Source organism: Pseudophryne corroboree, chromosome 5 (assembly GCF_028390025.1).
Source record: "Pseudophryne corroboree isolate aPseCor3 chromosome 5, aPseCor3.hap2, whole genome shotgun sequence".
NCBI lineage: Eukaryota > Metazoa > Chordata > Amphibia > Anura > Myobatrachidae > Pseudophryne > Pseudophryne corroboree.
This window is the reverse complement of record NC_086448.1, coordinates 378,961,778-378,978,741: the sequence shown is the minus strand read 5'-3', so window position 1 is coordinate 378,978,741 and position 16,964 is coordinate 378,961,778. Positions and strand designations below refer to the sequence as shown.

Here is a 16,964-nt window from a genome sequence, read left to right as displayed (position 1 = left end):
CAAGTCACTCCATGGCATGGCGCGGCATGACTAGAAGGGTTGTTTAACGTGCAGAAAGACTAGATGTCAGTTGACACATCTGTATCATATCAGAAGAAATGTTCTGAAGAACAGCAGGGCTAACAATGTGTTTAGGACCATTTATTTTACTTTATCTTCATAAACCTGATAGGTCTCCTTTAATATGCATGAATTATATTGTGTACTGAAGACATATTGATGCATAGTTATATCTATCAACATCACTCCAAGGAGAGAGTCATACTACAGTGAATTGCCAACTAAGTCTAAAAATACAATAAAGACAAATATACACCATAATATAAAGGTAGCTATATGAAAAAGAAGTAAAGCAACATTATTTTTAAAGAAATCTATTGTAATGCAAATCATTCTCTTAATAAATACCTTAGTGTTAAGTTTAGAAAGTTCATAACGCTTTTCTGATAGATTTAATACCTGTTTAAAAGAAATTATAAAAAAAAATCATATATAAACAAACAATTGTATACACACATTTAATTGTAAGCAACAATAAGAATTTACTTACCGATAATTCTATTTCTCGTAGTCCGTAGTGGATGCTGGGGACTCCGTCAGGACCATGGGGAATAGCGGCTCCGCAGGAGACAGGGCACAAAAATAAAGCTTTAGGATTAGGTGGTGTGTACTGGCTCCTCCCCCTATGACCCTCCTCCAAGCCTCAGTTAGGATACTGTGCCCGGACGAGCGTACACAATAAGGAAGGATATTGAATCCCGGGTAAGACTCATACCAGCCACACCAATCACACCGTATAACTTGTGATCTGGACCCAGTTAACAGTATGACAAACATAGGAGCCTCTGAACAGACGGCTCACAACAATAACAACCCGAATTTGTTTGTAACAATAACTATGTACAAGTATTGCAGACAATCCGCACTTGGGATGGGCGCCCAGCATCCACTACGGACTACGAGAAATAGAATTATCGGTAAGTAAATTCTTATTTTCTCTAACGTCCTAAGTGGATGCTGGGGACTCCGTCAGGACCATGGGGATTATACCAAAGCTCCCAAACGGGCGGGAGAGTGCGGATGACTCTGCAGCACCGAATGAGAGAACTCAAGGTCCTCCTCAGCCAGGGTATCAAATTTGTAGAATTTTGCAAACGTGTTTGCCCCTGACCAAGTAGCAGCTCGGCAGAGTTGTAATGCCGAGACCCCCCGGGCAGCCGCCCAGGATGAGCCCACTTTCCTTGTGGAATGGGCCTTGACAGATTTAGGTTGTGGCAAGCCTGCCACAGAATGTGCAAGTTGAATTGTGCTACAAATCCAACGAGCAATCGTCTGCTTAGAAGCAGGAGCACCCATCTTGTTGGGTGCATACAATATAAACAGTGAGTCAGACTTTCTGACTCCCGCCGTTCTTGAAATATATATTTTCAATGCCCGGACCACGTCCAACAACTTGGAATCCTCCAAATCGTTAGTAGCCGCAGGCACCACAATAGGCTGGTTCAGGTGAAACGCTGACACCACCTTAGGCAGAAAATGAGGACGCGTCCGCAGTTCTGCCCTGTCCGTATGGAAAATCAGATATGGGCTCTTATATGATAAAGCCGCCAATTCTGATACTCTCCTGGCTGAAGCCAGGGCCAGTAGCATGGTTACTTTCCATGTAAGATACTTCAACTCCACCGATTTGAGCGGCTCAAACCAATGGGATTTGAGAAAATCCAAGACTACATTAAGATCCCACGGTGCCACTGGGGGCACAACCGGGGGCTGTATATGTAGTACTCCTTTTACAAAAGTCTGGACTTCAGGAACTGAAGCCAATTCTTTCTGGAAGAAAATCGACAGGGCCGAAATTTGAACCTTAATGGACCCCAATTTGAGGCCCATAGACAATCCTGTTTGCAGGAAATGTAGGAATCGACCCAGTTGAAATTCCTCCGTGGGGGCCTTCCTGGCCTCACACCACGCAACATATTTTCTCCAAATGCGGTGATAATGTTGTGCAGTCACCTCCTTCCTGGCTTTTACCAGTGTAGGAATGACCTCTTCCGGAATGCCTTTTTCCCTTAGAATTCGGCGTTCAACCGCCATGCCGTCAAACGCAGCCGCGGTAAGTCTTGGAATAGACACGGTCCCTGCTGAAGCAGGTCCCGTCTTAGAGGTAGAGGCCACGGATCCTCCGTGAGCATCTCTTGAAGTTCCGGGTACCAAGTTCTTCTTGGCCAATCCGGAGCCACTAGTATCGTTCTTACTCCCTTTTGCCGTATAATTCTCAGTACTTTTGGTATGAGAGGCAGAGGAGGGAACACATACACTGACTGGAACACCCACGGTGTTACCAGAGCGTCCACAGCTATTGCCTGAGGGTCTCTTGACCTGGCGCAATACCTGTCCAGTTTTTTGTTGAGGCGGGACGCCATCATATCCACCATTGGTTTTTCCCAACGGTTCACAATCATGTGGAAGACTTCTGGATGAAGTCCCCACTCTCCCGGGTGTAGATCGTGTCTGCTGAGGAAGTCTGCTTCCCAGTTGTCCACTCCCGGAATGAATACTGCTGACAGTGCTATCACATGATCTTCTGCCCAGCGAAGAATCCTTGCAGCTTCTGCCATTGCTGTCCTGCTTCTTATGCCGCCCTGTCTGTTTACGTGGGCGACTGCCGTGATGTTGTCCGACTGGATCAACACCGGCTGACCCTGAAGCAGGGGTTTTGCCAGACTTAGAGCATTGTAAATCGCTCTTAGCTCCAGTATATTTATGTGAAGAGACATCTCCAGGCTTGACCATACTCCCTGGAAGTTTCTTCCCTGTGTGACCGCTCCCCAGCCTCTCAGACTGGCATCCGTGGTCACCAGGACCCAGTCCTGTATGCCGAATCTGCGGCCCTCTAACAGATGAGCACTCTGCAACCACCACAGAAGAGACACCCTTGTCCGTGGCGATAAGGTTATCCGCTGATGCATCTGCAGATGCGATCCGGACCATTTGTCCAGCAGATCCCACTGAAAAGTTCGTGCGTGGAATCTGCCGAATGGAATCGCTTCGTAAGAAGCCACCATCTTTCCCAGGACTCTTGTGCATTGATGCACAGACACTGTCCCTGGTTTTAGGAGGTTCCTGACAAGTTCGGATAACTCCCTGGCTTTCTCCTCCGGAAGAAACACCTTTTTCTGAACCGTGTCCAGAATCATTCCCAGGAACAGCAGACGTGTCGTCGGGGTCAACTGAGATTTTGGAAAATTCAGAATCCACCCGTGTTGTTGCAGCACTAGTTGGGTTAGTGCTACTCCGTCCTCCAGCTGTTCTCTGGACCTTGCCCTTATCAGGAGATCGTCCAAGTAAGGGATAATTAATACGCCTCTTCTTCGCAGAAGAATCATAATTTCGGCCATTACCTTGGTAAAGACCCGAGGTGCCGTGGACAATCCGAACGGCAGCGTCTGAAACTGATAATGACAGTTTTGCACCACGAACCTGAGGTACCCTTGATGTGAAGGGCAAATTGGGACATGCAGGTAAGCATCCTTTATGTCCAGGGACACCATAAAGTCCCCTTCTTCCAGATTCGCTATCACTGCTCTGAGTGACTCCATCTTGAACTTGAATTTTTGTATGTACAGGTTCAAAGATTTCAGATTTAGAATAGGTCTTACCGAGCCGTCCGGCTTCGGTACCACAAATAGCGTGGAGTAATACCCCTTTCCCTGTTGTAGGAGGGGTACCTTGACTATCACCTGCTGAGAAAACAGCTTGTGAATGGCTTCCAATACCGTCGCCCTGTCTGAGGGAGACGTTGGCAAAGCAGACTTTAGGAACCGGCGAGGGGGAGACTTCTCGAATTCCAACCTGTAACCCTGAGATACTACCTGCAGAATCCAGGGGTCCACCTGTGAGCAAGCCCACTGTGCGCTGAAATTCTTGAGTCGACCCCCCACCGCTCCTGAGTCCGATTGTAAGGCCCCAGCGTCATTCTGAGGGCTTTGCAGAACCCTGGGAGGGCTTCTGTTCCTGGGCAGGGGCTGCTTGCTGCCCTCTCTTACCCCTTCCTCTGCCCCGAGGCAGATATGACTGTCCTTTTGTCCGCTTGTTCTTATAGGACCGAAAGGACTGCGGCTGAAAAGACGGTGTCTTTTTCTGTTGGGAGGGGGTCTGAGGTAAAAAGGTGGATTTTCCGGCAGTTGCCGTGGCCACCAGATCCGATAGACCGACGCCAAATAATTCCTCCCCTTTATACGGCAATACTTCCATATGTCGTTTGGAATCCGCATCACCTGACCACTGTCGCGTCCATAAACTCCTTCTGGCAGATATGGACATCGCATTTACTCTCGATGCCAGAGTGCAAATATCTCTCTGCGCATCTCGCATATAAAGGAAAGCATCCTTTAATTGCTCTATAGTCAATAAAATACTGTCCCTATCCAGGGTATCAATATTTTCAGTCAGGGAATCCAACCAGACGACCCCAGCACTGCACATCCAGGCTGAGGCGATGGCTGGTTGCAGTATAACACCAGTATGTGTGTATATACTTTTTAGGGTAGTTTCCAGTCTCCTATCCGCTGGATCCCTGAGGGCGGCCGTATCAGGAGACGGTAACGCCACTTGTTTTGATAAGCGTGTGAGCGCCTTATCCACCCTAGGGGGTGTTTCCCAGCGCGCCCTAACCTCTGGCGGGAAAGGGTATAATGCTAATAACTTTTTTGAAATTAGCATTTTTCTATCTGGGTTAACCCACGCTTCATCACATACATCATTTAATTCCTCTGATTCAGGAAAAACTACAGGTAGTTTTTTCACCCCCCACATAATACCCCTTTTTGTGGTACTTGCAGTATCAGAGATATGCAAAGCCTCCTTCATTGCCGTGATCATATAACGTGTGGCCCTACTTGAAAATACGTTTGTTTCATCACCGTCGACACTAGATTCAGTGTCTGTGTCTGGGTCTGTGTCGACCGACTGAGGTAAAGGGCGCTTTACAGCCCCTGACGGTGTCTGAGACGCCTGGGCAGGTACTAACTGGTTTGCCGGCCGTCTCATGTCGTCAACTGATTTTTGTAATGTGCTGACATTATCACGTAATTCCATAAACAAAGCCATCCATTCCGGTGTCGACTCCCTGGGGGGTGACATCACCATTATCGGCAATTGCTCTGCCTCCACACCAACATCGTCCTCATACATGTCGACACACACGTACCGACACAGCAGACACACAGGGAATGCTCTTATCGAAGACAGGACCCCACTAGCCCTTTGGGGAGACAGAGGGAGAGTTTGCCAGCACACACCCAAGCGCTATAATATATATGGGAACAACCTTATAAGTGTTGTTCCTTATAGCAGCTTAAATATATCCAATATATCGCCAAAAAATGCCCCCCCTCTCTGTTTTACCCTGTTTCTGTAGTGCAGTGCAGGGGAGAGTCCTGGGAGCCTTCCTCACAGCGGAGCTGAGCAGGAAAATGGCGCTGTGTGCTGAGGAGAATAAGCCCCGCCCCCTATTTCGGCGGGCTTTTCTCCCGTAGTTTTAGATAACTGGCATGGGTTAAATACATACATATAGCCTCAATGGCTATATGTGATGTATTCTTTTGCCATAAGGTATTAAAATATTGCTGCCCAGGGCGCCCCCAGCAGCGCCCTGCACCCTCCGTGACCGCTTGGTGTGAAGTGTGTGACAACAATGGCGCACAGCTGCAGTGCTGTGCGCTACCTTCATGAAGACTGAAGAGCCTTCTGCCGCCTGTTTCCGGACCTTCAATCTTCAGCATCTGTAAGGGGGGTCGGCGGCGCGGCTCCGGGACGAACCCCAGGGTGAGACCTGTGTTCCGACTCCCTCTGGAGCTAATGGTGTCCAGTAGCCTAAGAATCCAATCCATCCTGCACGCAGGTGAGTTGAAATTCTCTCCCCTAAGTCCCTCGATGCAGTGAGCCTGTTGCCAGCAGGACTCACTGAAAATAAAAAACCTAAAAAACTTTTTCTAAGCAGCTCTTTAGGAGAGCCACCTAGATTGCACCCTGCTCGGACGGGCACAAAAACCTAACTGAGGCTTGGAGGAGGGTCATAGGGGGAGGAGCCAGTACACACCACCTAATCCTAAAGCTTTATTTTTGTGCCCTGTCTCCTGCGGAGCCGCTATTCCCCATGGTCCTGACAGAGTCCCCAGCATCCACTTAGGACGTTAGAGAAAATTAGTTACACGTTGTTTAATTACCACTGACCATACAAGAACTGTAATGGGCTTTTTTTACTTTAGTTTAAATATTTAATGTACTAAACAAAATAGTAAAACTTATATTTAGACATATATAGTTTATAGATATTGCGTGTAGTTCAAATTCTGTATAAAAGTGTATATTGTTACTGTTGTTTCTTTGCCAGTCTATTATATGGCTTTTGACACTAAAGTATACTGCAACCAAAAGCTAATTAAACAGAGGATCGTTTATGAAAACAAGTGCACAGGAGAACTGCGGTGATGGCCGTAGCAGTGAAGCATATGCTGTCATGTTAACTAGTGAAGTATAGAGAACCTGATTGCTTGCAGTGGGCAATATTATGCAATGGTTTTCAGATCCGTGACCCTTCATCAGTAATGAATTAATGTCATCTACAGCATATGTAGCTTTATGCAAGACATGCACTCATCTACAATATAATGGGAGTGTGTCTTGCATAAGGATCTAGAGTATGTGCAATATCAGAAAACTACACCTACATACTAAATGGGGTACTATATTAGGGGATTCTGTACTGGAAAAAGACTTAGGGGTTCACATAGATAACAAATAAAACAGCAGTACCCAAAGTAGGAGTGCAGCAAAGAAGGCTAATAAGATATTAACATGCATAAAACGGGGAATTGATGCAAGGGACGAGAGTATTATACTCCCATTATATAAATCACTAGTGAGGCCACATCTTGAATACTGTGTGCAATTCTGGGCACCATATTACAAAAAGGATATCCTGGAGCTAGAAAAGGTTCAGAGGCGGGCGACCAAACTAATCAAGGGCATGGAGACGCTGGAATACGAGGAAAGGCTAGCAAGGCTAGGCATGTTTACATTGGAAAAGAGGAGACTAAGAGGGGACATGATCAACATCTACAAATATATAAGGGGTCAATACACAGAGCTTGGGAGGGACCTGTTTTCTATAAGATCAGCACAGAGAACACGTGGTCACTCGCTTAGGTTAAAGGAGAGGAATTTCTGCACATTCCCTGCCTGAGAGAGTAGTGACTGCGGGCTCAGTCAACACCTTTAAGAATGGGTTAGATAAATTCCTATTGGATAAAGATATTCAGGGTTATGGTGCGTAGGCACACATTATAGTTCATTTAACTAGTCCTAACATAAAAATTACTAGTCCGATAATAAGAATGCATAGGAGACCACTAATAGGGGGAACTCGATGGACAATTGTCTTTTTTCAACCTTAGTTACTATGTTACCCAATATCGCTTATATGTATTACAAATACGGCATAAATGCTCTTTCAGAGGTTACAACTCTACTTTGGCACAATTGCAGCAGAATTGATATGAAATGCATGGTCATGTTTATTAACATGGGAGAGTCTGTGGGGGTGCAAAAGTTTGCACCTGTCATTGAGTTGTAAAATGTGCATAGTATGTGCTAGTGGGTCTACATTAGGGATCTGGTCAGAATCCTGGCAGTCGGAACACCGTCTGAATCATGACACTGCTCAGAAAGCCGAAACCAGGATCCTGACATGGATCTCAATGCCGGCACCAGAATCCCGAATGACAGGATTCCAAGCAAATGACTGTCAGCACTGCTTGGAGGTAAGCCGCACGGGGGGAGGGGGGCAGGATGTTAGGTTTAGGCTGCATTTTTGTGAGAGGAAGTTATTAAATGAGAAAGGGAAACAGGTGTACATTTACACCACTGTTCACTACTTTTCGGGTGGATGCACAACTTGTTATTCTTACTTCTTGCAAAAGGTCTTGACTAATTCACCTTTCCGAGGTCCCAGGACTCATTTTTTTTAATAAGTTGATGCACTTTGCACCTTACCATGAATTTTCCAGTGCAATTAGTTTTAAGTCCCAGTGAGTGAAAAATTTAAGAAAAAAGGAGTCCCAACGGATCACAATCATAGTGAATTTAAAGCATAAAGTAAGATACCTGAGCAGTATTTTGCTGGGAAAAACTACATGTTAAAATGAGTAAAGGGCATAGCCAGGGGTTCTTCAAACTTTTTGGTTGGAGGGCACAAGATATAATTTCAATTTGGTACCCCTATATCAATGAATGTCGCCACCTCAGGCGCCACATCACCTACCTGATTACATCTATCTTTCTCTATATACTGTCAAAGTCAGAAAAATATCTCTATGCACACTACCATATTTGCACCTCACACAGGTCCGTGCTGCGCATGCGTGCGCTCTCCCGTACGTGTGCATACTCACAGTCGCGGGCACCCGCAGGCGCACGGTATGCGTATTTACGGTAGAGTTTATGTGATCGTAGCGTGCGACTCAATCGTTACATATTTTCAATATATAATGTATTTTGTAGATCATGGTCCCTTTGATAGATTCTGAAAGTTTAGTTAACATAGCATGTTCCTGAACAGAGAGATCCCTCTTTGTATTGTACGAAGGGTCTAACAGGGGTCATACAGTGGTGTTTGGTACCCATCGGAAGAGTATTTAAATAGCAATATTCCGGTGTTGGTTTGGAGCGGATTAATCGCTCGTGCGAATAGTTATGGACATAAGAAGTTTATGTCCATTTACTATTATTTGTTCTTATTTAGTCATGCGGCGGGAAACTCAGTGTCCCACCCACCTGAACAGTTGGAAGCAGTCACAGCCCACCTGTATGAATCAACCTATGACCTTTTGTTATAATGCGAAGCCGAATTCCTGTGTCCAATGAACAATGAGATTGTAGGGACCATTGAATTGCATTGTGTGTGGGGCATAAATAGGCAGGCCGACCATATCCAGTTCACTCTCTTCAACGGTTCTCATTGCTGATAATCGGGAGCTGGATATCGAGGCGCATGCGATCGTTTCCCCTTGTGCGTAAGTGTTTCTCCGCAGCTATATTGATCTTCTTGTTATTGTGGGCCAATTTCTCTCTCTCTCTCTCTCCTCCTCTTTTTCTCTTATTTTCCCTTAAATAGTAATTGTATTATATTTCCTGTGTAGTTATCTGGTTAGGTAGTCTATGTTATATTGTAGTGTATGATTTGTATTTGTACTAATTCTTTTGCAAGTATAACATTCATGAAATATATATATTAGGCGTTGGACCCTAAGCACGGTATCTGTGTAATTCTTATAGTGTTAAGTATTCTCAGAGCGTCGGTGACGCTCATTCAGCTTTTGAGTTAATAAGGTTACACTAGGTTGCATCTACACCCTATCTCTACACTAAGGTTTTACAGCATATTTCATTGTTTATGGTTTAGATATAAAGGTTTAACATCGTGAGCGTCAGCGCCGCTCGTGATCTCCTCGTGGTCTCGAGCGTCCGCTACGCTGATAGCGTAGCATTACGGTAGTCGCTCACCTATAAGTGTGCCCGATACCAACAGCGTATTCTCGTGAGCGTCTGTATCGCTCGAGCAGCCCGCTCCCGATACAGCGTCCGTTACGCTATAGCGAATCATTACGTTAGTCAGCAGCCAATAGCGTGCCTGCCTGTGATCTCTTGGCCGTGAGCGAACGTGACGCTTGAGCGTCTCGACTACGGCTAAGCGATTGTTACGCAGCGAGCGTACCCTTACGGTACTTCATACGTAAATAGCGTACAGTGTTCTTAGACCTCATAAAGGGTTTTATATACGATAAATATCTAGCTTTATCAATTGGCGGCTCGCCCGTCCTTCACATATCTGCACTAGGTAATTTCAGCAGACATTATCCAGCAGCAAAGGGCGGGAGATCATATTCCTCGTAGTGCTGTTTGGATAAGCGTCTGCTTCTCTTAGTGAAGGAATCCGGGAACCGGAGGTAAGAACAACACGCTAGTCTCTTTTAAAACTGTTTATTTTTCTGTCTTGCGTACACACGCACGCACATATATATCTGCATTTCTTTTTCATTTGTGTATTTTCGTATATCACTCTTCTGTTTGCCTTTTTATAATTGATAAACGTGCTGAGAGAGATTTGCCGCTATTTTAATAGTTTAAGAGTAAAGGTAATATAGTTAAAGTATAGACAAACACACAGCTGTGCCTAAGAGACAAGGCGAAGTCAGTGTGGTGCGTGGTAGATGATAAAGGATCATCTACATTGATAAACGTATAAATTGTGTTACGGTGGATCTTTGCTTTGCGTACACGTGTCTCTAACAAAGGACTGAGACTTGTGTACGCAATCCAAGGGCCGACGCACGCAGCGTATATTACGCAACGGAGCGTACGGGTACGCCCACGTAACTCAAATCACAAGTGTTATTTTTTTTTTCCAACGCGATAAATAGCGCAACGCGGTAAATAACGCCAGGCGATAAATCGCGCAAATCTATTTTAACATTCAAAATTTAAATTAATAGATCCTTCTCCTAATTTGTAACACATCTGGTCTAAAGAAAATTTCTGCGCAGAAATTGAAATAGAAACAAAAGTGTATATGTGGTGAGTGAGTGTTTGTTTTTACAATTTTTGAGGTTGAACCACAAGAAAAGTCGAGTTCTCGTGAGGTACATGCGTGTAAGTGACGTACATGGTGGCTAGGGAGGCATCCCTGGTTAAAACATACAATCTGAGCATTAGAGTGTAGCAGACCAGGAGGTCATACTGTAACAGACCAGGAGGTCATAGCAGACCAGCAGGTTCAGGTACAGCAGACAAGGAAGTCCGCTATACAGTCCACAGGCACAATACCAAGAAAGGGTTGGTGCAACACCCATATAGGCCATACAAGCTCTGGCTGAAGGAATTCGCAGCCGCAATTTTCGATTCCACTGGTCGCTCCGTACATAAGATTAGTTGCTTATGTGCTGAACGATTGTACCGCACGTAATTGTGTGCATTACTAAACCTGACCGGTACTATTTGTGTACGAAGGTCATAAACGCTATTTGTACATTCTAACGTGATTTGTGTAATTTTTTTTTATTTTAAGGGAGGTTCGCTGCTCACTCAGGAACTATCCAACAACCAATAGTTACTGGAAAGAGTAAGTGTTCTTCGGATCACCCTCACAGGTTCCAGTAAATAGAGGTTCAGGTCGCAGGGGCCCTAGGTCGAGTACGCCAGCACCATATCGGTGTGATCAGGTCGTATTGGTCGGCGTGGGCGAGTGAGTGGGGTACTCGGTAAACCGCCACCGTCAGCCTATTTTGAACATTTTGGTTTGCGTAAGGGTTGGTTGAATAAAGCAACACCTTCGAACTATGGGGGCCACTTGTTCAGGTAGGGGGCGATCAACCTCGGTTCGGGTTGATTCAGTGAACTGACCAGTCGGGTCGGCAAGATACGTAATGTGTGAGAAATACGGAAGTCACACAGAAGCTTTATGTGATGAATGGGAGAGAATGACAATACATGACGGGGAGAAATTCCCAAGAGTAGGTAGCTTCAGCACAGAAGTGTTAACGAATTTAAGGAGAAGGATATGTCTCATTAAATCAGCCAAGAGACGAATCAAGCATTATGATTATTTACAGTTGTGGCAACAGGAGGGTGACATACAGAGAGGATTGGCTCAGGCGGCGGGATCTGGCTCGATCAGAAAACTGATAGCCACGGCCCCACCGCCACCATACATAACAGGAGAGAAATTGGTTGCGGAGAATGACGCACTAAGGTGTAACACACAAACACTTAGCAACTGTGTAAATGTTAAAGATAATGTTAACCAATTAACCAATGCAAGTATTAACCCGTGCAAGTTGTACCCTGTTTTGAACTTTCCTCAGGAGTGTGATCAAGAGGACGAATCGGCAACAATTTCAGCGCTCTCTCTAGCAGCCACCATAGCAGAGACCACTGTAGGCACAGCTCAACCCCCGAGATTAGTAACGAAAGCCCCTAGCGGAGGGATAGGTGAGGTCGTATCGACGGGTAAGTACGGCACCATACACTATGCTGAAACTATTTCACCACAGCCTGTAGAATCTACACAGGATGAGGTTGTTAGAGTTAATCCTGTTAAGGTAATAGTAGTTCCAAATGGGAAAACAGACACTTCAGGAGTCACTCCTGTTAGGAACATTGCCATGTACAGCCCATTTTCCCGAATGGAATTAAGGACCATAGTGTCGGAATTCCCTGACCCTAGAAAAGACTTAGTTGCCAGCCAAAAATACATCAGAGACCTAGGTAACACGTTAGAGCCCAACAACAAAGACTGGCAGATATTGCTGAGAGCATGTTTACCCTCCAATGTCGACGCAGCTCAATTTTTAGCTGACTGTGGATTAGATCAGGATGTACCTCTTACAGATGTGTACAACAAAGACAATGTAAAAAGAATAAGCTTACAGTTAAAAGAGTATTTCCCAGCCGTAGTTAAATGGAACAAAATATTCTCCATTAAACAGAAGGAGTCAGAAACAGCTGCAGAGTATTTTCACAGAGCATTATCAGAAATGGCAAAATACACAGGCATAGAGGACATTAAAACAAACATAAACCATCGAGAAGTAGCAGTATCGGTACTGATGGATGGTTTAAAAGAGTCATTGAAGACTAGGGTACAGACCACACAACCATGTTGGCGAGGTCTGTCTGTGGCTACTTTGAGAGAGGCTGCTATTGATCACGATAGGAACATCACCAGACACAGGGAACAACAAGGTGATAAATTAATGTCAGTAAGTATACAGGCCCTGACCACAAGGCAGCCTTTGTTTATATCACCAAACCCTGTGGGTAAGTCAAGTGTGGTTACTTGTTATTCTTGTCATAAACAGGGACACATGGCACGAGATTGTAGAATGAAGAATTCACGAAACTCATACCAACCCCCTAGACAACGACACGACACACGACATTGGGAGCAAGGTCCGCAGAAACGGAGTTATGAGCCACATACAGGGGAAACAAAAAGATACCCCCCGAACAGAGACTGGCAAGCCTCTGGTAGCTCCCAATTAACTCCATCACAAGTAGTTGCTGCCAGCGGGATTCAGGGAGGTCACCATACCCAATAGGGGTGTGGCCATACCTGTAATCTGCAGCCAGTAAAATTGATTGCAAGTCTTGGAAGTGAACCAGAAATTGCAATCAATGTAGCTGGTAAATCATTAAACTTTCTTGTAGACACAGGGGCGGCCAAATCAGTGATAAATTCGACAGTGGGCATGAGAACCACTGGTAAGACAATTCCAGCCATAGGGGTAACGGGAGTAGTCCAGCACTACCCTGTTAGACAACCAGCCGAGATTACAGTAGGGCCTTTACATACCGAGCATTCCTTTTTGCTGGCTGCATCGGCACCGACTAATCTCCTGGGAAGAGACTTACTGTGTAAAATGGGGTGCTTCATTTATTGTACTCCTGAAGGTGTATTCTTGGACATACCTGAGAATCACGCTCGGGAAGTGCGAGACATGTTAGACTCCCCGTCAAAACTAATGTCACATACCATTATGACAAATAGGACTCCCTCCCAAGAAGAAGAAATGACATCTCAGATACCAGAGTCACTTTGGACTAAAGATGGACAGGACACTGGATTAATGGCAAACGTAGCTCCAGTAGTTGTACAAGTAAAAGATGGTAGGATAGCTCCAAAAATCCCACAGTACCCTCTGAAGCCAGAGGTGGAGTTAGGAGTGTATCCCGTAATAGAGCGCTTGCTACAACAGGGCATTCTGGTAAGAACGTCCAGCACTGCCAATAGTCCCATCTTCCCTGTTAAAAAGAGTGGGGGGAGGGGTTACCGGCTAGTGCAGGATCTAAGGGGGATTAACAAAATAGTTGAGAGTCAGTTCCCCGTAGTGCCAAATCCAGCTGTCATCTTAATGCAAATCCCTCCCACTGCGAAATTTTTCACTGTTATTGACCTCTGCTCCGCTTTCTTTTCGGTACCTCTGCACCCTGACAGTCAATATTTGTTTGCATTTACATACAGAGGAGTCCAATACACATGGACTCGATTACCACAAGGATTCATAGATAGCCCAAGTATATTTTCTCAGGCTTTGCATGATTGTTTACAGTCTTTCCAACCAGTGAGTGGATCAGTATTAATACAGTACGTGGATGATCTACTACTGTGTTCTGATTCATTGGAAGCATCCCTGAAGGATACGAAACAGCTCCTGTTTCATCTTTCAGACACAGGACACAAGGTTTCCAAAGACAAGTTGCAATTATGCCAAACTAAGGTAAAATATTTGGGACACTGTTTAACACAAGGACTGAGACACCTGACCGCTGATAGAATTCAAGCAATTAGAGACATGACTCTGCCACAAACCCAGCAACAGATCAGAACATTTTTAGGAATGTGTGGGTATTGCCGTAACTGGATCCCAGGGTTTTCCATCCTAGCGTTACCCTTGCAGGAGATGGTCTCCTCAAACAAACCTGATCGGATTTCGCATACAGACGAGTCTGAGACAGCATTTGAGAGACTTAAACAGTGCCTAACGCAGGCACCAGCATTAGGTATGCCTGACTATGGGAAACCCTTTGAACTATACGGAACAGAAAATGCTGGTTGCGCCGCAGGCGTACTAACCCAAAAGCACGGTGATGCCAGCAGGCCGGTAGCATATTACAGCGCTCAGCTAGATACGGTAGCGCGATCCCTCCCCACATGCTTGCGAAGCGTTGCTGCGATAGCATTGCTAGTAACGAAAAGCGAAGACGTCGTGCTAGGTCACAACCTCACAATTCATACACCACATGCAGTGTCAGCCTTGTTAAATTCTGCACAAACCAGACACGTCTCATCAGCGCGGTTTACAAGATGGGAATTGGCACTAATGGCCCCCGTAAACATCACCATAAGGAGATGCAGTGCATTAAATCTTGCAACATATCTCCCAGGTGTGCCTGGACAGGCACAAAGGGTGGAGGATGAGAGTGGTGGGGAAGGAGAATTTAACACAAAGGAAGACACTCATGATTGTATGGAATATTTGACCCAAAATTTTACCGCAAGGCCTGACATCAGTGACAACCCACTGGAAGATGTAGAACTTACGTTCTACACGGACGGTAGTTGTCATAGACAATCAGACTCGGGAGACTTGTGTACTGGATACGCAGTCGTAGATGACCAAGGCACCATAGAAGCGGAACCGCTAGGCCCACCTCACTCAGCCCAGGTTGCTGAACTGGTCGCCCTAACCAGAGCATGTGAATTGGCTAAGGGCAAATCAGCCAATATCTACACCGACTCTAGATACGCATTCGGGGTAGTCCATGATTTCGGAGCCCTATGGCGCCTCAGAAATTTCATGACGGCAGCTGGTACACCGGTAGCGCATGCAGCTCACATAAAAAGGCTTCTAACAGCGATACAGGAACCCGACAGAGTGGCTGTTATCAAATGTAAAGCACACACATATAGCCAAGACCCAGTATCACTTGGTAACAGCCGAGCAGACGAAGCTGCTAAATTAGCAGCTGCTACCCCCAGACAGACAGACACCACACAACTGATGGTATTTAATACCATCAACACACAGAAGTTGTGTGAGATGCAAAATTTGTGTTCCACACAGGAAAAGGCAGTCTGGAAGGCAAAGGGATATGGTCAGGAGTCCTCAGGACTCTGGACGGATGGACACGGTAAACCAGTGGCCCCCAAAGCATACCTTCCATGCTTAGCTGAGGCAGCTCACGGGCTGACTCATCTGGGCAAGGAAGGGATGTGCAAGTTGGTAAGAGCATATTGGTGTGCCCCAGGATTTTCTTCTCATGCGAGTAAAAGGGCAATGTCATGCCTTACCTGTCTGAGAAAGAACATCGGAAAGGCAATACCTACAGAACCATCTCATATCCCACCTGCCGGCGGCCCTTTCCAGGTAATACAGATTGACTTTATTCAATTACCCCCTTGTCGAAATTTGAAATATGTACTTGTTTGTATAGATGTTTTTTCAAATTGGGTCGAAGCATTTCCAGCGGCCACAAATACCGCTATGTTTACTGCTAAGAAAATTGTGCAGGAATTTGTATGTAGATATGGTATCCCTAGAATTATCGAAAGTGATAGGGGTACCCATTTTACAGGTGATGTCTTTCAAGGAATGTGTAAATTGATGGGAATTGATAGCAAGCTGCACACTCCATACCGTCCACAGGCGAGTGCGAAAGTGGAAAGAGTGAACAGCACTATTAAAAATAAACTGAGTAAAGTGATGGCAGAGACAGGATTGACATGGCCAGAAGCTTTACCCATTGTACTGTACAGCATCAGAACCACTCCCAGGTCCCCTCTTAATCTGTCTCCCTTTGAAATCTTGTTTGGTCGACAACCGCATGTTATGATTAACCCTCAGGATGATTTGAAGTGTAACAATGAAGTGACTGTAAAATACTTGATTAACATGAGTAAACAGTTGAGGAATCAAAATGATAATCTGAAGTTAGTGATTCCTGATTTACCAGATAGTAATTGTCATGACATTGAACCTGGGGATTATGTAATGATACGGAATTTTCTACGCTCAGGTTGCCTTATTGACAGATGGGAAGGACCATACCAGGTCTTATTGACTAGCACTACAGCATTGAAGGTTGCTGAGAGAGAGACTTGGGTTCATTCGTCCCACTGTAAAAAGGTTGCTGATCCAGAGAGGTCCCGTGATAAGGAACAGACGGTAGAGGTTGTATCACTGGAGTGTCTGTTCCAGGAGGATTAAGGCGGCACCTGAGCATTGAAAATCACAAGACCAAAAGCAGTTGTCGATCCCCTGTTCCCTTTTATTGTTTTTCTCCAACTTCCCATCCCCTCTCCTTCAAATTATTTTTTCCCCCTTCTCATTCTTCTCCGTTTCCTC

The 16,964-nt window shown here is 45.3% G+C and overlaps 1 protein-coding gene across 3 annotated transcripts in view; it reads right to left on the bottom strand.

Moving 5' to 3' along the window:
• Positions 1-16,964, bottom strand: part of TNS3 (tensin 3) — a 1,058,399-nt gene that overhangs the window by 536,793 nt on the left and 504,642 nt on the right. For all 3 annotated transcript variants that reach the window (XM_063922694.1, XM_063922695.1, XM_063922696.1), the window contains exon 8: positions 409-459. In XM_063922694.1, coding sequence (XP_063778764.1) covers positions 409-459 — 51 coding nt within the window. The remainder of the gene's footprint in view (positions 1-408; positions 460-16,964) is intronic.